This window comes from Lissotriton vulgaris, chromosome 9 (assembly GCF_964263255.1).
Source record: "Lissotriton vulgaris chromosome 9, aLisVul1.2, whole genome shotgun sequence".
NCBI lineage: Eukaryota > Metazoa > Chordata > Amphibia > Caudata > Salamandridae > Lissotriton > Lissotriton vulgaris.
Genome location: NC_141697.1, coordinates 524,210,238 through 524,234,344, shown reverse-complemented (window position 1 = coordinate 524,234,344; position 24,107 = coordinate 524,210,238). Strand labels below are relative to the sequence as shown.

At 42.7% G+C, this 24,107-nt stretch overlaps 1 protein-coding gene across 1 annotated transcript in view; it reads left to right on the top strand.

The window, feature by feature from the left end:
- Window positions 1–24,107, top strand: part of LOC147690362 (cytochrome P450 2F2-like) — a 382,599-nt gene that overhangs the window by 146,141 nt on the left and 212,351 nt on the right. Inside the window, exon 6 of the mRNA XM_086938000.1 lies at window positions 7,689–7,849. Coding sequence (XP_086794126.1) covers window positions 7,689–7,849 — 161 coding nt within the window. The remainder of the gene's footprint in view (window positions 1–7,688; window positions 7,850–24,107) is intronic.

The following is a 24,107-nucleotide window of genomic DNA, read 5'->3' as shown; positions in this document are numbered from 1 at the left end:
CCTGGCCTCATGGGCCACCTCCACTATTGTCCCCGTCTTTAAAAAAGGGAATGGAGGGAGCACACATTTTTACAGGCCCATCTCCCTGCTGGAATCTGTGGTTAAAGTGGTTGGACAAATACTGTTAGAAAGGTTATCCACCTGGGCTGCAGAGAACAACGGGGCATATTTACAAGATGAGCGTTAAAAAACGTACATCGCACATTTCACTATTGCCGGCTATCGCCGGATTTTTTTGCCGTGTTAGCGCGTTATTATCAACGCGCAACACGTAGGTGATAGTAAATCCTAAGATAGCCGGCAATAGTGAACATTAGCAAATTATGAAAACAAGTGTTGTTTTCACAAGCTAATGTGTGCCTTGATAATATGGGGGGGGGGGGTGGATTCAGCTTTATGATCCACACCCCCATGTTATCAATGCCTAACGCCTGGTCAGAGCAGGCGTTGGGAGACCTGCGATAAACGAGTTTATCGCAGGTCTTTTCCTCCCAACGCATGCCTTGGTGATAGGGTGTTCCCACCTCCAACCACATTTTACATGTGGTTGGACGTGGGAACGCCCACTTTGCATGTCATTAGAGATGTTTCTCACTGACATGCAAAGTGGGCTTGAGGCAGGCGTTGCAATGCCCTTGTTAAAAGGGCGCTGGAAGTATTGCCGCTTGTCGGCAAATTGTGCCGAGAAAGCGGCGATACTTCAGGTTGTTAATATGCCCCAACATCCTGTCAGATACACAATATGGGTTTCGTTCCGGTCGCTCAACCATAGAGAAATTCCTGAACCTCTTCCTGATAGTGAACAAGTACACAGTCGCACGCACTGGTACTATTTTCATGGCCTTCATGGACCTCTCTTCCATATTTGATTGAGTGAATAGAAGCAGACGGAGGCAAACCCTGCTCTCTTTGGGGGCAGACAAGGAAATAGTCCTTTTCCGCAAGGACCTTCATCAAGACAAAAGGGCGGATGTGTGTTATTCTGGAAGTGCTAGAAATATGGCGTGTTCTTCAATATGTATTTTTAGTATTCTTTCAATGGAGGATATCAGCATCTTTGCTTGTAGATACACTTACATGCTATCAGAAATTTAGGGAGAGTGGCTGAAAAGGAAGTGTTTGTAAACCAGGTATTTTTTTTTTCTTTAAAACAAAGTGATATTAGAATCGAGCCTATGATAGCAGTCAAAAGAAAAAGGATAAACTGCATATTCTTTTGTAGACCAGAATAAGGGCGTTGATCTTATCAAAATCTATCTGATGAGAAGAATGTCTCACACCTGCCATTTTTTCTCTCTAATCACATTCCATTCCCCTTGGGCATTTATGATTCACACTGAATTTGTGCAGGTCTGGGGAGCCTTTTCGGAGAGTTGGAGCAAGCATTCGTGGATTCATGATACTTTTGCAAAAAGGAGACTTCTTGTAAGTCCCCAAAGTTCATGACAGATTGCGAAACCCATGAATATAAAATTCAGACTGATTACCATGAAATGTCACCAATTTATCTTTGGATGAGATACGGAAGGGCATAGGAGCCTTACAAAAAGATATTGAGGAAGACAGGAATGAAAAACGAATGTTTACATCAACAAACAATAGAAATGCCAGTCAGAGTAGATAGAATACCTGCTTACATTGCTCCTCTCCAATCTGCATATTATGGAGAAGACTAAGTTCAAGTTACAGTTAACAGTGGAATGCCATAAATAAGGATACCTGTGCATACAGTTTGAGTGTCCACCAAAAAAGCTATGGAAGAAACACACATACATTGGGAATATTTATTAATCAAAGTTGTCTGCATTCTGTATGTAATCCCAGTGTTTTTCCAACACCCGAGTCAAAGGTTGTTTTTATGTTATCCCACTTGACAGATGAAGCAGCTTCTTGATCTGTGGTTCTGGTGGTAGAAGGGGAACCAATAGGATTTTTTATTGACTAATTTTAACGCAAAGTGATGATAATTAGTTCTTAGACTTAAAACAAGGGAAGAAATAACTATTACAAAATATTACAAAATAAATGTCAAATATTGGTTATGTAGACCAAATGAGCTGCAATTTTATTTAGAGGTTTAAATGAGGAATTGAAAGATTTACTGTCCCAAATTTCAGATAGAACTAATGATTGGGTAGAATTAATAGGCTTGACCATAAAACTAGATCATAGGATGTCTGAAACAGGAATGGAAAAAAGAAGAATCAAGTCAATCAATCAGGGATTTTTAAAGGATGGTAGTCAACCGTGTGGGTCTCAAGGCGCAGGAGAAGGGGGTTTCGAGCAGCTCCATAGGTCATCAAAAGAGCCAGGTCTTGAGATCCTTTCTGAATTGGTGCAGTGTTGGGCCTCGTTTAATGCAGAGTTGGAGTTCATTCCAGATCTTACCCATGATGTAGGAGAAGGATCTGCCACCTGCTCTGGCCCTTTGGATGCGGGGACATGGGTAGGGTTAGGTTGGCAGAGCGGAGGTTTCTCTCTTGGGGGTGTGGAAGGAGATTTGTTCATTGAGGTATTGGGGTTCAGGGTTATGGAGGGCTTTGTAGGCATGTGTGAGCAGTTTGAAGGTTATTTATTTTTCGATGGGGGGCCAGTGGAGGTCGTGTAGGTGTTAGGTGATGTGGTCATGTCATAGGATGTCGAGGATTAGTTTGGCTGCGGCGTTCTGTATGGTCTGGAGTTTGCCAAGGAGTTTTTTGTTGATTCCGGCATAGAGAGCTTTTCCGTAGTCCAGTCTGCTAATGATGAGTGCATGGGTGACAGTCTGCCTGCAGTTGGGAGGAGGTCCATTTGAAGGTCTTGCGGAGTATGCAGAGGGGTTTGAAGCATGTGGATGACACAACGTTGATCTAGTGGTTTATGGTAAGTGAAGAGTCAAGAATGATGCACGATTTGCAGGCGTGGTCTGTAATGGGTGGGTGGATTTCTGAGAGCGGGATGCCACCAGGTGTTATCCCATGCGGAGGGGGTGAAGACAAGGATGAGGACTTCTGTTTTCTCCTAATTGAGCTTTAGGCAGCTGCTGCTCATCCAGGTTGTGACATCCTTCATCCCTTCTTAGAAAAGGCACCTGGTGATATTTTGTTCCTTGGTGAGTGAGAGGATGAGCTGGGTGTCGCCAGAGTATGAGACTATGTAGAGTCCATGTTTTCTGATGATGGTTGTGAGGGGGATGTGTAGACATAGAAGAGTGTGGGGCTGAGGGAAGATCCTTAGGGTACTCCGCATCTGATCTCTGAAGTCTTAGAGAGTAAGGGTGGGAGTCTCATTCTTTGTGTTCTTCCTGGGAGGAAAAACCAAATCCACTCTAAGGCTGTTCCTTGGATGCAGGCATTGTGAAGTCCGGTGGCTAGTGTGTGGTGGAAGACGGTGTTGAAGGATGCTGAGAGGTCCAGGAGGATGAGGGCTGCTGTGTGGCCTTGGTGGGAGCGGATGTCTTCGGTGGCGGCTAGAGAGTGGTCTTGGTGCTGGAATGCAGAGTAAGGTGGCCTCATTGAAATATCTCGAGAGCAAGTTCTCTCTTCATCCCCTGAACCTACGCGGATTGGGGCGTTTCATCCACCTCTTAGTAAAGAACAGTTTCCTGGTGGTTGAATGACGGTCCTGAGACTGCAATATGCATGGAGGGACTGCCACAATCCTGCCAAGCATATCATGAATTTTCTCTCCTCCATGGTTTTCATGGCGTTTAGGCCGCCATGAAAACAGTGGCGGAGAGTAAACAAATGGTGCATCAAGCCATGTGGATGCACGTGGGGAGCACAACATGTGCCCCTCCTGTGTGCAGTCCAGGCCATGCAGGTACTGCCTTTGATGTTCCCATTGCAGTAATTGTTTCATTGGCACTGCCAGAACCGCCAGTGAGACCAGGAGAAAACTCCTGATCTGGCGGGCAGTTCCTACACGAGTTTGGCACCATCAAACTCATAATAAGGCCCTAAGGGACCTTCGTGCTACCGCACCGCCAAACCTGTGTCCGAACCGCCCACCAGATCAGGAGTTTTCTCCTGGTCTGGCTGTTGATTCTTTGGTGTTCCCAAGGCGGTGCCTATGAAATAGGCACTGCAATGGGAACATCAAAGACAGTACCTGCACAGTATGCAGTCCATGCCAGGCAGGTACTGGTGTACATGCACACAGGGCGACATATGTTATGCCCCCTATGTGTATCCACACGGCGTGAGGCAACAGGTGGCCCGTAGTGCCTCCTCTGTTTCCCCTCCATCACAGTTTTCATGGCGGGCTCACTGCTATGAAAACCGTGGCAGAGAGGGAACTCGTAATATGGTTGGTGGGACCGATGCGGTCCAGCCAAGCATATTGCGGCCTTAAGACCGCTGTCCTACCACCAGGGAACAGCGGTTCCCTGTCAGTTGCAACAGTTGCAGTGCTTCCAGTTAGGCCCAACCACCCTAGTCATAAATAGGCTGGTCGGTAGAACAGCACAGTGAGTTTGGTGGTTTGTGGACCGACAGACTCATAATAAGGGCCTAAGTCATGAAGTAAATATGCTTCCTGGATGAGAAGGAGAAAAGATTGCCCTCAGATTTGCTGGGGGTGTGGTGAAAGTCAATCTTCAATGAGAAACAGGTTTTCCTGCAGAGAAAAAGGGAAGGGGGCTACGCTCTACCTGTGCTTAAATCTACTCGACTTCGACACCATCCCCCATGAGGGTCTCCTCAACAGACTTCGCGAGATCGGTCTGAGGGGGACGGTGCTCAGCTGGTTCAGATCTTTTTTGGCTGGCCGTTGACAAACGGTTTGGGCCTCACCCAGCTCTGCCGTGATGCCGCCTTTGGGAGTCGGAGTCCCACAGGGCTCCGTGTTGAGCCCGACTCTCTTCAACATCTTTATGACCCCTCTGGCGGCATTGGTAGAGTCCTTTGGGGCCCAGATCGTATCCTATGCTGACGATACCCAGCTACTCTTTACGTGCGGGAAAGGAGAAGATTTTGACGTAGAGAGTATCGGTGAGTGCCTTTGGGCTGTTTTTCAATGGTTCCAGCTTAATAGCCTCAAGTGCAACTCAGATAAATCTGAGGTACTCTTCTTCGGCTGCCCTTCAGACCCAGACTGGCATGAATGGTGGCCTGCTAATATGTTTCCTCCAGCGCTCTTGTCCCAGCTGGCAAAGAATTTGGGAATCAAGCTTGACAATGGGTTGACGCTAAGATCCCAGATCCTTGCTCTCACAGGAACTTGTTTTGGCCTTCTCAGGATGCTCCGGAAGTTTCTCCCTCTGCTCTCAGAAGATCATAGGAAGACTACGGTGCAGGCCTTAATTGGTTCAAGATTGGACTATTCCAACGTATTATACCTTGGCCTGCCAGAGTATCTCCTGCAACGTCTGCAGGTGGTCCAAAACACGGCTGCGCGGGCCATTTTTGGCCTTCACAGGCGAGCCAGAGTCTCTGGCATTCTGCAGTCACTTCACTGGCTGCCTATCCGGAAGCGGATAGTGCTTAAGGCCTTGACCCTGGCTCACAAGGCTCTTTAAACCTCTGGAGCTAAATATCTCCAAAAGAGGCTTGCCTTTTACCATCCGGCCCGATCTCTGAGATCTGAATCATTGTTCCTTGCTGTGGTTCCTCGAGTAAAAAGGGCCCGCATTGGAGGCCGCTCTTTTAGGTTGCGGGCACCACAGCTTTGGAATACTTTGCCCTTGTCATTATGCAGCACATCTAATTTACTGACTTTTAGGAAGGGCCTCAAAACATGGCTCTTTGCCCTTTAGTGCGCTTCTTTTTCTATTGCTGGGTCTGTTTTTATTCTTACTGCTCTGTTTTTATCTCATTGTGTTGTGTTTGTCTGTTTCTGGCTGTCAATAAAAGCGCCGGGACACTCTATTGGAGTAGCCGCGAGCTATAAAAGACCAATTTAACATAACATAACATAACATACTCCTTGAAACAGGAGCTAGTGGAAAATGTTGCATGATATTCTATGAAACAGGGCTAGTAACCTGTGCCAAAGAGCAGTTTTCGTGGCATACTTCTTGGAATATTTGTGACTTCTCTTAAGTAGTACATTTGCACCCAGGTGTAGGTATGATTCTAAGGTGTTGATTCACTACTTTGTGAACAGGGTCAATTATGGGTTAATTAGTTAGTTAGTAATGCGTCAGTTCCGTGCAATTATTTTGGATTCTTAGGCTGGAGACTGTGAGATGAATGTATGGTCCAAATGAGGTATGTGTGTTCAGCAAGACTACCATCTATGGAGATATTAACTTTTTCTTTGAAAAAAAAAATTTATGTAGGACTAACTTAAGGACTTGCCTAGTGTTTGATATGGTACAGCGTCTTATCAATATTAAACCTAAAATTACTAGTTTGTGAAAATAAGAGGTGCTGGTATAAAATGAACTGATAGGCCAAAACATGGTTTCTTTAGAATGCAATCGATGTCTTGCCAACAAACCTGCTATGGACATTTTGTAGGTGTAATGCGATTTTGAAATATTGAATCTGGAATGCATTTCTTTAATAATATTTTATAGAACATCTTAATGTAAGAAGTTCAAAAGGACAAACAATTAAATATAGTTTTCTTGTATTTACCTTACTTTATGTGACATAATAGTGATTTCGAGTTGAATTATAAAATGGTTATAAAAACATTTAAAAAGAAACGAGGCGAGTTCATACTCCGAGAGTACTGATGGGTTGAGGACTAAATTAATAGGGTAATTGTGTACCATTTGGTCTTATGTTTTTATGTGCGAACGCAAATTTCTATGTTTATGTTTATATGTTTATATACATCAACTACAAAATACACTTTTGTTTCTGCCGCAGCAGAAGTTAAACTACATTAGAATGCCCAATAAATCGAATTATAAAACGTCATAATAAAAACTGCAATAAAACACCAAAGAAAAATTAGATCTGATTAAAAATATAAAGAACAACAATAAAACAGCTGTAAAGTGCAAAGACAAAGAAGCGTGTGCCACATCTTGAGTCAGTAAATAGAGACATTGGGGCATATTACCAACGATCAGCGATATTTATCGCTAACGAGGCTTAGGAACGAATTTTTTAACGCTAAGCATCGCAGAGATAACTTGCTATTAGCAAGGTTTATCTCAGAAGTGATCAAAATCCTCGCGCTAACTGCCAAATGAGAGATTATTGCTGGAAAACCAACGATAATCTCTCGAAGTTTGGCGTTAGCTTGATGATAGGGGCTCACAAAATTAGCCATGATATCAACCTTCCATAGGATATCATGGCTAAGCCAGGAAAACACCAGGTGTAAAAAAAGCAGCGCTAACCGCGGTTAGCGCTGCTTTTTTTATCACTAACAGGGTTAGCGAAATCCTTGATAATAGGAGAAATGTCGCTTAACAACATTTCTCCTATTATTTTTCTCTGGAACGCCCCCTTTGCATGTCATTAGAGATGCAAGGGGAAGTGTAGAGAAAAAGGGTGCTAACATACAAATTTGCGTGTTAGCACCCTGTTGCTGATAGGGAGATAATTTTATCTCCGCTTTCTTGTCTTTTAAAGCCAAAAAAGCGGAGATAAATCCCTTGATAATATGCCCCATTATTCGGAAGTATCATGGTACATGCACCCCCTTTTCCACAGAAACACATCCCTTATTATTAAAGGCTTTAAGTGAGTCAAAGAACGTTTGTGTTATTTTTTAACTCCTGCACGTGATTGCCCTTTTTCTGTCTCTAGGTGCCCCTATTGACCCAGAATTCTGCATGAGCCGATCACTTTCCAACATCATCAGCTCCACCCTGTTTGGGAGCCGGTTTGACTATGAAGATAAAGAATTTGAAAAGCTGGTCCACTGTGTCCAAGACACGTTTCAGGCCATGAGCAGCACCTGCGGAACGGTGAGTCCCTTTACAATCCTTGTGAAAGCACGCACTTGGTACTGGAAGCACCTAAGTTCCCAAAATGCTGTCTGAAGGAGTCTAGGAGTTGTGAGGAACTGTAAGTAGTCTATTCTCTCGGTGTACCCAAAGTGGCGGCTGGTAGGAGATGGTGGCAGGGAAGGCAGGGAAAGGTGGGAGTTGGGAAATAAAAAAGGAAAACTTACCTGCTGGTCGTTGTCGCCAGCCACCGCCTCTCCTTGCAGGAACCAGGAACAGGAAGCACCCAAGCTTCCAGACTCCCCTAACCAATCACAACGCAGTTGATAGCAGCGTTGTGATTGGTCTGGGTGTCATGGGTTGGTGCTAAGAGAGGGAGTGGGAGCCCGGGCATGTTCTCCACCCAGACCCGCCCTAACCCGGTGGCAACTGGAATTCTATAAATAAAATGATAATAACTTCTGGTATTATCACTGACTGCTTTAACACCATCGATGCTAGTGTTATTTTCCTCCTGTGCTGGTTTATTGAGTTTCCCATTGTTCATGACGAGCTCAGCTCGTTATGAGTGTATGGAGGTGTACATCATGACGAGCTGAGCTCGTCATGAGTGTCCAAGGAGTTAATGCAATGAAGCCTTAGCGGAGGAGCCGCCGCTGTGCACCCGCATGGAAAAAGATTGTCAATGAGATGGAATACAATTTGTTAGCCAATACTGCTTTTCATGTAGACTGAGTCAACTGCCTGGTGAAGAGAGGGACTTCAAGGGAACAATGAAGGAGAGGAAGAAAGAACAGTGTCTGGAAGAGACAGCAAATGGTGATATGGTACTAGCGGCAGGGAATCAGGCTGGAACAGTGACTGAGATCAACTCTGGAAGCATGCCATAATATAGACAGTGAGACAACCAGGGCGGACCTGTCACAGGGAGTATGGCCTGATAGTGCAGTGAGCGGGAATTGAGCAGAGAAGTGATGGGTGACATGCAGGCATGCAGCAAAATATATAAACTGGAAATATTGTAATTATGTACTGGATATACAGGTTGTGGGGAAATGTAATCTATTGACTAATATCTGCCTCTGTCACGCGTAGCTAAGCATTGGATACCAAATATTGCTTACAGAGATTTTAAGAAAGGGCAAGAGATGTTCCTCACTGAAAAGAGAACGTCTTTTCAAAAGTATTTTTAAAATGTGTTACAGACATTATAAAAATTCCATGAGGCAAACATTTTTAAAAAGCACAATTAGATATGACATTCATGTACAAAAAGTGCAGCAATAAAGTGTGTACTTCATAAATGTCACATCAGAAAGGTATTAGGTTGCAGTCTATAATTTATAGTTATATATTCAGCCTCCTTGCCAGATTGTAATATTCTTGTCTGCCTCAATAAATAAATGCCCTTCTTTTGGCCCGTTATGGTTTTCTTGCAAGGTAAGCTGAACTCAATGAATAGTTTATCCTAGAATCTAGTTCTGATATGAGGAAGAGGACACCTTGAGATATTAGTGAGGTAAGCCCACACACTTTTAATACCAACTAAGCCTTCTATACCTCAATGGTCAGTTCATGAGTACCATTAAATTGAGTTTGAGAACTTTCTTATATGTACAGTTTTTAACAAGAACATTATGTTTGGATGAAATACTTGGAGATGTATCCACAAATTGCACTTTGTATATGTTTAATAGGATTGCTGTGTAGTTCACACTAATCCATAGGATCTGCGCACCACATACATATAATACATAGGGTATACCTACTCAGCTGAGGCTGATTTCCCTACCACCACAGACGTTTCCAGTTTGGAGGTAAGTAAGAGTCTCATAGAAAACAGGATTGTACTACTGAGGTAGACTGTTAAATAAGAACCCAACCAACGTTGGCGGCGCCATGTCGTGTAGTTCCCAGTAATGCGTAGTATCTGCACGTTTGTTGGACAACATAAACTTTGGGCAAGGTGCCTAGACTTATTCCGGGCACCCCAGCAAGATATGTTGGCCTAGAGACTAAGCATGGGCGGAAAATCCGTTACGCTCGCGGATTTTGCGGATTTTCGGGAAATCCGCAATCCGCGAGATTTGCGAATTTCCCGCAAAATCCGCAAATCCGCGAGCAGCGGATTTTGCTCGCGCTGCTCGCATTGTTCGCGTGAGTTCGCGCCCCGCGAATAAGTGCAAAATTGCAGAAATACGATCTTAGCAAAACTGAAAGTAACTACTTACCAGGTTCAAAAGTTCAGGCACATCATTAGTAGCCATTTCCTGTAGTGCTTCCTGAGGGGCCCCTCCAGAGTTCAGTTGCCAGTTGAAACTATTATGTGACCCTGCTCTGAACCTCAGAATAGTTACACATATGCCACAAAGGTCCTGAATGAAAGCTAAGGGAGACAAGCAGGAGCCAGGCTGGAAGTTAAAATCCATTAATCAGCCCCTAATTCATTATTGTCAGTTGGGGCAGGGCAGGTGTTGTAACTAATTTTGCAACAATGAAAGCACTTAGCAAGTGCAAAAGATCACTAATCAGGGCGCACTAAGGAAGCAGGTGCCAGCTAAAAAAATATTCTGTGACACATTAATCAGCCCCAAATTAATTCAGGTCACTTGAGGCAGGGAAGGTGTGCTTTGCTTTGCCGAAAATAATGTACACTGGACAACCAGAGGGTGTGGTGATGAAACAGAGGGTGGCATGGGTGGGCCAGAGGGTGGCATGAGTAGTCAGAGAGTGGCAGTGGTGACAGAGAGTGGCAGTGATGAAGAAGAGTGTCCCAAACAGGCTGGACACGTAGAAACAACAAGTTCGCAAAACTTGCGACCGACAGGTAAGTTCGCAAATTGCGAAATTGTAAAAACCCTCGCGAACTGGCAGAAACACGGGCGAACACAAAAAAAAAAAATCCGCAAATTCGCGGGAATTCGCGGATTTTGCGGATTGCGAATCCGCAAATCCGCAAAATTCACGGATTGCCAATCCGCAAAATCCGCTCATGCTTACTAGAGACCAGCTAGCTCACACTGCCACAATCAGCCACTCTAACCCAAACAGGGAGTGAATGATTTCTGGCAGCCACTGAACATGACAACTCTGACCCTTCAGAGATCATGGTAACGGATATAGAACATTTCCACTCAGTCACTCATCCTTACTTGTTCCCAGAGAAAGAATACACAGTGGGGCATTTTCAATATAGTGTTTGGACCAATGTTAATCTTGTATAGAAACCATGTGTTGAGATCATCATTAGAGAGAAGCAGATGAAGGTGATTAAAAGCACCAAAAGAGTAAAGTGGAGATACAGTTCCACCAAGCATGCATATAATACAAGGTATTAATCAGGTGTACTCCTGCTATGCAAGCCCTACTCTGTGTATGTCTTGGGTTTATGTAGGTGTAGAGCCACCAACCCCCCCATGAGATGATCCAACCCCATTACCTTGCCGGAGAGAATGTAGGACCCCATCCTGGTAATGAACTGGACACCACTCACGGAGACCTCAGACGGCTGTGTGGTAAAGCCTCAGAATGCAGGGAGTCTCTGTGTCTACTTGAAGTGCCTCCTCTACTAATCCTTTGAGACACCTATTATTATTGATAATAAAAATCATCCTTGCGATGTGCGTATAGATTAGTAATGCTATGGATAATGCTATGGATATGTAGATAGCCCTGTCATCCCTTGGATGAAGATAGAATGACATTTGTACATTGTGCGAAAAGGCCTTGTACTTGGTGCTTGAGCCATCATGATAATGTTGCACGACGCCATATGTGTAAACAAAAGTAGTTTCAGAGAAACTAATCCAACATTGTCACACTCACAAAAAGTCACAGCAATAAATGTCATTGTGCTGAAAAGAGGACAATGTAAGGACTTGTGCAGCATTGCTAGATGGGCCTATCTCGGGCACATAACAGTACTATAATAGCACTACTCACATACTACAAAATGCTATTCACAACTTGTGGGGGTAAATCTTCACTTCCACCTCGCATATCGTTTCTGAAGGGAACATCTCCACATATGTAAGTTTAATACTTATTAGTAGATGTAGGAGGGACCGGGGGACTGGTGGGAGTAAAAACGATTGACTACAAAATCAGAGGGGTTTAAGGAGGGGTTAGGAAGGGAGTCATGCAAAAATAAACACATACCCACAAAATGATAAGCCTATTGCTATTTACAAACTACACTTCTAAAGTTATCACAGGCCAAAAGGACACAAAGGATGTATGACGTTACCACGCATACTTTTACCACGCATACCATTACAACGCGGTATTTACACCGCATACCGTTACAACGCATAGCGCTTAGAGGTGCTGGATAGTGGTAAGTATAATTTTATATTCCAACTCCAGTCCCCGTGGACACTAGGGAAGGTGTTGGATATAAAATTATACTTATTCCCTATCCTAGAGCTCCCCCCAGCGCAATGCGTTGTAATGGTATGCGTGGTAATGCCTGCGTTGTAGTGGTAGTGCGTGGTAAAAAATGTGTGCTAAACGTTGTATACCGGACACAAACAGTTGAAATATGTACATAAATACTATGCATAACTTTTAGTCATTTTTAATACATAGTAAATAAATATAAAGATTCTACTTTAGGCGGGGTATTTTTAGATAGAATTTGAATTTCATTTTCATACATTTAAATTAAATGAATATTTAATTAAATAGTAAGATATCGCTTGAGCATTTGTTTTGTTCTACATTTCAAATAAATATATAACATTAGTTTCCATGAATGTTCATCATAAAATATTTTCCCATATTTTATCAGTTTAATAAACTTAATTTAATTTCCCTATACTTTACCTTAGCGAGAACTCAATTGTGACTGCAGAGATCTCTGCCTATATGTGAAAAGTTACTAGTAGTAATTTAGCACAGGTAAATTAAGCTCCACCCTCTGAATGGAGGGGGGACACTCGTAAGTTCAAACTTACATTACACTGGTAAATGTACAACCAAAAGTAATATATTTACTACAAAGTGAAAACGTAAAGGAACACAACCTATACTGAATCACCATTTGGAAGGGGTATATTGTAGGTGTCCCTCCCAGATACTGATCAAGCATAGAATGTATTGTTTTGCAAATTAAATCTGGTTGGAAAAAACATTGAAAAGTTACTGACTTCTGAGTTGGAATGATACCCCAGTTGCGAAAGGGAAAAGGTCCCTTAGGGACCCCTACCACTTTGTGAATGTTAAAAAATGGACCAAGATCCAGCCCTCAAACAAACTTAAAACATAAAGTAAACTTTATTTTTAAACACAGCAGCTATCTTTTCAGTTAGGACAGCTTGGAAACGATTTGAAAGATTTGCCTTTTTTTTGTTTCTGAGGTAAAAGATCTGAAGACAAAGCACTGACAAAAATCGGGGGAAATTAATTCACTTAACACAATGCAAGAGCCTACCACAGGTGCTCAGCTCTGCAATGCGCCAGCATACTCAGTGGTGAATGCAGAGCCAAGAGCCTGTTAATTTGTGCTTGAGGATTCCAAATTTCAAATCTGTAATTAATAATTCCAAGTAAGTGCATGAACTTTAGACAGAACAAGTAAGATGCAATGAAAAGTGATTGCCCTTCTCTGATTCTGACATGTTCTACCCTAACTGCCTGCATTAAAAGTGGAGAAGTTTTAAGTTACATATTTGAACTTTAGACATTTTTTACTGTATCCAGTGAAAAATATTGATCATAAGCTGAGGTCTGATGAAATGTGTTTGAGAGATAACTGTTTTTGCTCATCGTTTTCTGATAGAGATTATGTAAGGTTCTCCAGAAGCTAAGCAAAGAGCACATTTCCTATACATTTACACTATCATGCTGAGCCATGTGAAAATAAATCTTGATATTCTGAGTAAAACATGGTCTTCCAGCAGCAGCAGCAAACTGTCAGTTGACATTCCAGTGTTCTACTGCAGTTTCTCAAAGAGTTCTAATGAACAACTAGTGTGCTGACATTGTGTATAACTGACAAAACTGAGGCTCATTTAAAACTATTTTGATAGAATCAAAGCTATCAAACCTAAAGCATTTACTTAAGAAAGAAACAAAATGAGGGGGTTCTTTTTGTCACTGAATTTGCAGTTAGTTCTCTAGAAAGCTAATATTAGGACACATATTCTATGGGTCCTCAAGTATCTTCCTTCTCCATTTAAGTAAAACATGTTGTTATATAGAGTGTGCACTTCCAGCACCAGCTGCAGTCTGTCAGTTAACTCCTAGTAATCGACAGAATCACCAAGATAATTCTAATGAGCAAGAAGGGTGCTACATTTGTTTACTCAAGTCAAATATGAGGCACTTCTAAATGCCAGTTTTTTTTCGTGTATTAGAGCTTTTGTAGTCTAGTATATTTTATCAAACTACGAAGTCTGGTCCACAAAGCATGACAGAAGATGTTTTTACAGTGGCAAATGCATATCTGTCAACCTCTTGACTTAAAATTGGGGTCATGTTAAGTCTTAAAGAGTGTAACCCCATTAAGGGAATTAGGGATTTTTCCATAGGTGTAGAGTCACTCCAAGTCCACAAAACCTATAGAATAGTGCCACAATTTTTGTAAGGTATCATCAGTGATGTCATTTGAAATGTTATTAGTCATGTCAAGGATGTAATTTAACATGTCATGAGCAATACAAGATGTGACACGATAAGTAGTAGATGGCAGGAGCACAAGTTCAAGTAAGCTAGGTATACTATACCAGATACATTTTCAGATTTTTTTTGTTCTTAAACTGTAAAAGTTAGCTCTTGATTGATTCTCTAGATTGTGGCATTTGTCTTGGAGAAGAATGTGCTATTCCTCATGGGTAATTACAGCTTGTTGCATGTGTTCGCAGCTGTTTACTTATTCATGAAGATGTTTCTCCACATAATGCACACGATCTCCGAGTACAGTTATTTAATTCCTCATTTCTTGGAAAGATTTTTGTACGTCTGTCTGAATTGGTAGAATGTCTTCTCTGATTTCCCAAAAGGTCTATAGGAGGAAGTCTCTAATGATCTTTTGGCATGTTTCTTTTTGAAGTCTCTGTTCTCTTCAGTGGTCTTATCAGGGACAATTTTCTTCTTCTTCCCAATACTTTGATGTTTAGCTTGGATAAGCATATCTTTTATGGATTCTTTCCCCCCCTTTCCACCCGTCATGTCTGAGGTTGAGCCCATCCAACATTCATAGTTTAGAAAGGTAGGATCTGACTGCATAGCCCCCCATTTCTTTTCGGGTGTTTTGCTGGTGTTTTACTAGTCTGAGTGGGATCCTGCTAATCAGGACACCAGTTTATCTGCTTTTTCCCTAAATTGGTTGTGTATCTGCATTGGTACAACTCCAGAATGGATACTTGGGTACCTTTATCCGTCCCTAGTATATGGAACACCTGTACCCAGGGCATAGGCACCAAAGAGGCCTCCCATGGGCTGAAGCATGGATTCTGCCACCCCTGAGAGGCCATGCAAAATGTAACCCTAGGTCTTCTACTGCAGCCTGGGTAATATGGTGCTTGCACCGCTTACCTTAGATATAGGTTCACTATATCTATATGTATCACTACACTTAAAACTTTGTAATTCACACCTATAGCAGGCCTTAACAATCCTGTAGGGAGGGTGCTGGGTTTTATGTGAGAGGGTTCTCCTGCATGAGCAGGGCTTCTTTGCAATTTTGGAGACCATTCTCCTGGGCTGTATGTGATACTACCAGACATATAGGTAGGGATGCATTATAACCTCGCGGTAAATGCTATCTTGAAAGCGACTGCAACAAAGTATGTCGTGTTTGGTGTCAAACACCTTGGAATCATACCTCCACACCAGTATCTGGTGTGGTAGACATGATTCCTCTCCCCAGAACCGAGGTTCCAGGGGTACCTAAGTCTACCGGTACCAACTTTCTCGAGCCTTATAGCACAAAATGGATGCTGCCAGCCACAGACACAAGTCTGCCCTCCTGCTGCTGAGCCAAGCTCGAGCAGGGGAAGGCAGCACAATAGGCATCCTGTCACGGAGAGGTGTTACCACCTCCCAGACAGGATTTAATGTATTGTGGTCGGGATGGGTGCACAGTCACAGTTCCAGTAAGTCTGGCTCAGGGGCACATTTGGTGTCCCTGTGCATAGTCCAGCTCAAACCCATCCTGGTAGCCATTTGCTCCTGCTCTGGCATGAAACTGGACAAAGGACATGGGAGTAGCCTCCCCCTGTCCTGTCCCTCCCCTAGGAAAGTTCCTAGAATCTGTCCAACCATCTCTCGTGGGCATAAAATGGGTTACTTGGCTACAGGGCATTAGATTTTACGTGGACAAGATTCTGTAAGAAGATACCACTACACCTTGACTATCTGGACATGCTGGACTTCAGTGGACCTCCCTTGGGATCGACTTTGTCTTCCCTTGCCATCCACAGTCTTGCCACTGTCTGTGATCTATACAGGCTCTGTGCAGGACCCTGTAGACCTCCAAGACAACAGAAGAATCTCCCTTGGGGTGAAGGAGACACTCCCCTGCAAACGCAGGCCCGTAATACGTCTGACTAGTTAGCTGATCCTAAGCTCCTATGGACTCTGAAGGCTCAAGCAACACAGGACATTGGTTTCTGAAGGTCGCTAAGGTGGAGCTGCCCTCTTACCAAGTTTGAGGCAGATATCTCTAGTGGGAACCGCATAACCTGTACCCCTGTGCACTGCATTCATTTGCAGCTGAACATGCTTGTTGTCATGCAACAGTTTTGTACATTGAGACATTTGTAGCCCTGACCCCAGTGCATTTTTTCTGAGAAGGACTCTGGCATCCTTGTAATCTGTACCCTGCTAGCTGGTATCCTGTGAAACTGCCTGAGGTCCCCTCAAGACTCCTCTGCCAGCGGTCTGTGGGTCGACTTGTGGTTCTGTAATTCTCAAACCTGTCTGCATTTTATTCTTGCCCTCACGTAGGCCAGTGAAGTAGGCCCAAGGAACAAGTGGCTTTGCTTTCTGAGTTCGTGCATATATTAATTTGGGTTTCTCTGACTCTAAATGAACTGCAGAGAGAGTAACCCTTTTCACCTGAAACTGACCTTTTGCAAAACCAGTTTCGCTAGCTGATCGTTGTCTGAGTTTTTCAATCACTGTTCAGGACCTTGTTAACCTTTAGTTTCCTTGCGCATATTTTATCCTAAACAATATCTAAATGGTTTCTTTCCTTAAAACTTTCTTTTCTGAAACATGGGTTTTTGCCATGCGTTGTGACTGCCATCTGGTGGTGCCTTTTATATAGGCCTCAGAAGTTAGTTTGTGAGCAAAGCAGTCTGACCTGTTGTGAATCATATATATATATATATACATTAACAAGGGATTTCTTCGTGCGCTGGAGTTAATTTCAGAAGCTGGCCTTTCACCTAGGAATTGACCCTGCCAAGTCAATTTCCCTGCAAGATCATTATTTACTTTTCCAATCACTATTCAAGACATTTGTTAACTTTTAAAGTTTCTTTACGTCTCTGTTATCCTGCACATTATCTGAAACTACTTTTCTTGACTATTTCTTCATTTCATGGGTTACGCTTCCAATTAAGGGTTTGTTCGGGCCTTCCAGATTATTATTTAGATATGCCTAAATATTAACTTGTGGGTTGGGACACTGTAAAATGAGCTTTACTGTATGATGCTGTGTGATGTCATGTATTTTCTATTGGTTGAATTTTGGTGCAGGGGCGTGCATTTTAAATGTACCTCTTTGTGTATAAATAGGGATGTCTCGCCTTAGTAAAATTGAGCAGTTTCTTGAGCTGTACACCGTGTTGTATTGCTGGGTTTTCTGCTACTAGCTGCAGCTAATAAATTTGATCTCTGACGCGACCTAGAAGTATGAAGGTTATCAGGTGTAAAATGGACACTTGTAACAAATCTCAATTTAGGATAGATTTATGGTATTCTCAAAAACACAATGTTTTTGTTGGAATAGTGGTATATATCTTTCATCCGCCCCTACATTGTAGTTGTGGCAGTTATCATTGAATACCATAAGACGTGCTAGGTGCCTGCCTCATCCAGAGGCTCCTCTGGTTTCGATTTGCAGTGTCCAGAGATAATTTGAGGTGAGAATTACGATTGTAGGGACCCCAAAAGCAAAAAGAAAAAAGAGAAAAAATTAAAAATTAGGTCTACACCCAAGTTTTTATTAGTGGTGTGGATTTAATGGTTAAAATTTATGGTACTATTACTAGACCGAGTGACTGGATCTAGAAGTATGGCTTCAAGAGTTGTGTCGACGTGTTTCAGCCCCCTATGGCTCAACGGAGTCTGCAGGGCTTTCGTCAGGACTAAACAGACATACAAACATAGAATAGTTACTTACACAATTGTGTGAAGTTACTTAGATGGCTATCTGGTAAATTATTCAGAGGCCATTCCAACTCTATATTTTAAATGTGAAGAGGCTCTGTCAGGGGTACAGGCTGTATTACAGCCACAGAGCCGCGTGGGAGAAGACTTCCACCTCTTGTGCTAACTCTGCCACCTAGAAGTATTCTGTGTCTCTGTATACCACGACAAGGGAACCTAGAGGACTTCGGGCGTGTCCCTGACGCCGCTGGGTACTTGAAAACCCGGTTCTTCAGACTTGAGGATCAACTTTGCTTTATTTGGGCTTTCCTTGTTTCTCCAGGCCTGCCCTGACTCCCCTTGCCGTGCTGAGTCTCCTGATCCTTGCTGGGCCAGATCGATAAAAAATTTGACCATCTGTGTTGTTTGCCACTGCCAAGGCTTGTTGGTGCCCCACCGGACACGGACTCGTCACCACTCGACATCCTTTGTGGGACAGCTCATATCCGGCTCGTGGTCATCCTAGACGTCTCCTGGTTTGCACAGCTGAAGAGTGAAGATCCCCGTCAACACACCTGAAGCACCCTACATCGGAGGGCATTCGTCTACCGAGCCCCTGGCCTATCCAAAGTGACCCCGACTCTGTGTCCCCTCTGCTTTCAGGTTCTTCTCATCTAGAATACACATTTTAATTCCACCAGACAATTTTCTTACTTACAGCAGCAGCATTTCCTTGTCGGCATCCATAGAGAACGACAAGGGTTTTAGACACCACTTCGTGCCTATGCACCCAGCTCCTCTGGGATAGGTAACTTTGGTACAAAGGTATCCATGGGTGGGGTGGCTCTCCGACCTCCTAAGTTCCAAGGCTCAAGTTCTAAGGCTGTCTTTGTAATCTGCTAGGAAGGGTCCTTAATCTCTAATTTTCCAACTGTGACTTTCCCGTTGAATTGTACAGAGCATGCGGTTGTGTTCTCACTCCGCACCTGTCTTCAATAGGGTCCTTACTTACTCACCATGGGTGGTTCCTTGGGGTCACAGCAATTCTACACCTTCTAGACTAGGTGTAGTCCTGAATCGTGGTTTATATACCACTTATTTAGTATATGATTTGGTCTCCCCTGGAGCCTACTGTGTAATGTGCTACTTACGTTTGATTCTTTGCAACTGTATTATTTGATATGTGTTCTATCCTCATGTAGAGGATACTAGAAATAGTTATATATAATAAATACATATTTTTATAACTACTGTGTGATTTCCCTTTCATTTACCCAATACTATAAGGTTGCATTCTGGTAAAACAAGCTGCTTAACATTCCTTCAAAACTTAGCCTGATGGCTGCTCTCCATAGCTACCACTAGGATAGTTTTCTTTAAAGGTTATCTTTAACCTAATTACCATAAGGGTTGTTTGGACTGTTACAGGGTGTCCACTTTAATTAGTGGACAGCATATACCAGGCCAACTTCTCACACATAGGTTTTATGTTTGTTTCTCTCAGACACTAGGTTCTACGGATTATCTTACAGACTGCTACCGGTGAGGTTACTTGAGGTTGTGTTAGATTAATGTGTCACTTCGTCTGGGGTTCCTGCACCTTCTCTTCCTGCCCTTGGGTATTTGGTGATAATGTAGTTTCACTGCTAGAGTTTCTTTGTGCTCTCTTTTCTGCCTTTACTTCACCAGGTCAGCCACAGGGAAGTTTGTGCATATGAAACATTCTCTCTGTTGCTCAGCTCAACCCCTTAGCAGCTTCTGGTGAGTTCTCCTTGCTGAGGTTTGGGGGTTATATTTGAGGCCTGTTTCCCGAAATATAGATGCATCTGAGTCCTGAAGGGATTGTTCCAGCAATGATTCCATGACTCTGTGTGTGTGTCTAAGGCTTTCCATTGTAGAGAGATAATGATTGTTGTGGCTATCTAGGCATTGTGTTGAGCTTTGCTCTTGCTTCATCTTTGAGGACCCCCAGTTACCAAAGCAGTTGGTCTAGAATGCATGTCGCTGGCTCCCTGTTGAGGTGTCTATGTAGCTTTGGTTACATCTTCAGGCACAGTGTCTCTGGGTGGTATGCAGTGCTTAATTTGAGCCAATTGGTTCTGGTGCTTAATTGGCAATAGCAGCATTTAGGGCAGTCTGTCCTGTGGTGGCGATGTTCTTCTACGTTAGAGATGATCACAACAGCAGTTGTTCATTAATTCCATATACATTAAAAATATATTAATACCTGCTACCCAAGCCATTCTTATAGCTTTTTGGGCCTTGAATTGTCTGTATTCTCTCACTTGTGGAAGCTTTATGGTTTGTAGGTATGTTGGTAGTGTTATTGTCATTTCCAGTATTTGCAGGGGTAATGTGTAAGGTGCAGTGAGGCCCTGACACAGGCCCTAGCCCTTATTGCTCGTACAAATTATGCACTGTTATTGCAGTGGGGATCTGAGTCTCTTCATAAGTAATTGTTGCCTTTTTGGGTGTGTGGTGTGAATTTACACCCCATATGTACCCAGTCCCAGCCTAGGCAGAGTATGTCAAGTTCCACTACGCTGAACTCCGTAAAGTAAAAAAACAAAGTCTGCCATGCTATACTGAGTTCCCAGGGCGGTGGAGTGGGTTACCTCGCACCGTTGGCACTGATCTACAGTGCCTCGTGTTTGTCCCGCACTGTAATATCAGCAGTTTTTTGGAACTCCGAGAGCTCCGCCGAGCGTGATGTGCGAAAAACTTTGCAAATTCCATGAGCAGAGCTGAGCTCACTGCCCAGGCTTAGCCAAGTCCCTGTTCTTTTCAGGACTCATGCTGGCTTGTGTGAGCCCAATCCGTGAGCATTACAAGGGCCAGGACAGTCTGTCACCAATCACCCCTGCAGCATAATCTGATGACCAGATTCTTTCACTCTCACTGTGCCCGAATATTGTTGGTATTTAATTCAAGGCTCTTGATATGTAATATCTCTAGCTGCTAAAATTATCTTAGTCCTGAGGTCCTCAAGTTGTAAAGTGTGTCAGTTACATCACTTTTTTCTGTAAGTGGGCTTTTGTGCATCACTTGGATGCAGAGCAGGCCCCATCTACCAGCCTATTAGTGCAGGAGCTTGTTGGGCTTCCCCGCACCTTTCTCTCTGATTACCAGGGATATGTGGCATTACAATGCGTGCCATCACATCGCATGCCATTGCAACGCCAAACTTTACTGCGACTTTCTCTCGGGGGAGCGCTGGAAGGTGGAATAGATTCACTTTCTATTGCAACTCCTGAGTGTGCAACAGTAGGGAAGGTGTTGGAGTTAAATCTTACACCTTCTACCCCCTGCTGCACACCTTTTTCGTTGCAATGGCATGTGATGTAAATGCATACGTTTTAATGGTTGTGTTGTAAAGGCTGCTTCCCCTTACCAGGCAGGCCACTGTGGGTATGCTCCTCCTGTGCACTCTGTTTCCTCTGCTTTCAGTCTCCCAGGGGCCCAGATTGTTCACAGTGTGAGTATCTATAACTCCAGGGCTGCATCAGACACCTTCCTCTTCTCCTGGATGTCCTCTCTGACCATTGCTACTCTGTTACCCAGCCTGGTAAACTTCAGTGGCAACCACCTTTAAAACACTACACAATTGTGGTAGTTTGTGATCCCAGGACATTCAGGGCACTCTGAAGACAGATGCCTCTCTCTCTCTCAATGTCTTGGGGGCATGGGTGGCACCCCCATTTTCTTTGGGTGTCACTGGAGTTCCCATTCCCACCTGCTAGCTGATGGGGCTGGGATTTGAGGCATCAGGGCAGCATGTCCAACATCTTTGGCTCCTGGTCCCTCCTTCTCTTTGGTCTTTATTTAAATGTTTCATCAAAAGAAATTAGAAGTGGGAATAGCAAATCTGACCACTCTAAAGTCCAACACGTTCCCTTCTGTCTCTTAGATTAGAAAATTAATAATAAATCTGACTCCTCCAAAGTCCGTACTTTTGCTTCTGTTGGAGTAGGAATTGGAAATCAAATCCATTCAATGTCCAACACTTTCTGTACTTTTGCTTAAATTGGAGTGGTAATGGTAAATCTAACCCCTACGAAGTCCAACACTTTCCCTACTTTTGCCTGTGCTGGACTGGGAAATAGTAAATATAAGCCTTCCAAAGTTTAACACCACTTGTACTTTTGCTCAGATTGAATTGGGAATAGTAAATGTTATCCCTACAAAGTTGAACACTTTCCCTAGCTTTGCTTACATTGGAGTAGAAATAATACAACTGACCCCTCCAAATATTAGAATTTTTCCTACTGGTGTTCAGATTGGAATGGTAATAGTAAATCTGACCCCTCAAAAGTCCAACACTTGACCTGCACTAGCCTAAATTGGAGAACGAATAATGCATCTGTCCCCTCCAAAGACCAATGCTGTCCCTATGGTAGCTCAGGTTGGAGTGGAAGCAGTGAATTTTACCTCTCAAAATATGTTTTTTAATTTGATTTTTTAAATTGTTTTCATTTCCAAAGTTAATTTAATGTAAACTATTTTTGAATGAATTTTTTTGGGAATGTATCTTTTATAGGTTATTTTGTAAATTATTTCATAGTCTAATATCTAGTATGTAAATAATAATTTTATGTCTTTAAAATTTTATGTTAACATTTTTGCAAATATATTTGCGAATTTATATTTAGTTACATATAAGATACATTTTCTATATATTTTGTTATATTATACTATATATTGAAAATGTTACATTATTTTTAAAGGTAATTGTTTTTAAAATATCGTAGAATAATGTAAGTAAAAATCAATATACATACATTTTTTGCCAATATTGTGGTCTTGTTTTTTCTGTGAATATTTTTGACTTTGCATTCAAAATATTTACAGTCTATATTTGTGTTCTTAACCCCTTAAGTGCTGCCTCGGTGCATTGGCCGACGGCAGCACTACCTCCCCAGTGCTGCGCACGACCATTGAACGTCCATTCAGCACTAGTTCTAATGGACAGCGCAGACCATTGAACGTCCATTCAGCACTAGTTCTAATGGACAGCGCAGCACTGGGGAGGAATGTTTAATAGCAGCTATGAGGTTAATCTTTTTTGGGAATTTTTTTTGTTGCTGATATTTTTCCCTGAGAAATGTTGTCAGACAACCCATTCAGACATGGCATGTGGAAAACAAGGTCAGTAAAGGCTCTAGTCTGCAATGCCCTAGGACAAGACTATTGTCAATGTAAAATATGTCTGCCTTGCAGGATCTCACAGCCGTCATGACAATCCTCAGTGCAGAATTCACTCTGAATAAAGAGCAATTTGTTGATAGGGTGCAATTCTTTTTGGCTTTGTTCAGCGAAGTTATTTATTTCTCAAACCCTAACTTCCAAAGCTAGAGTTTGTTTATGAAAAAACAAAAAGCAATGACTACAATGCACAGAGTTGTCTCCCTGTATGTTGGCATCATTTTTTCATTTCCCTTCCACGGATCGCAATGTCTTGCATTGTGGTCCCAGACACAAACATCTATGGACGGTCACCCTCCCTAAATAAGCCAGGCCAAGCATCACTATGGCCTGGAGCTCAGTGGCTTAAGGCCTGCAACACCAAGTGTTTTCAGCAGTAGAGTTAGTTTAGTTTCCAAGTAAAAGCTAGAGGAACCCCTCACATCAAGGGGACAGGATAATGTGAACCAAAAACCTAAAGAAATCGAACCGTACGCAAACACTCTTTTCATAATCAATACACTTACACACACATATTTTAAAACACAGTATAAATAAATATCCTAGAAGATTAGAAAAATATATATAATTGTAATCTCATTATAACAATATAACCTTTAAAATCACATGCGTTTAAAAAGATATACACATTAAGGCCACATGTGCAGATACATAAAACACCACCAATGCACGGTAGATCGTGCTTTCAATTTCTGTTAAATGTGGTTTGGTGGAAAATAACTTATAACAACCACCTTCTACAGGACTTCTATATAGATAT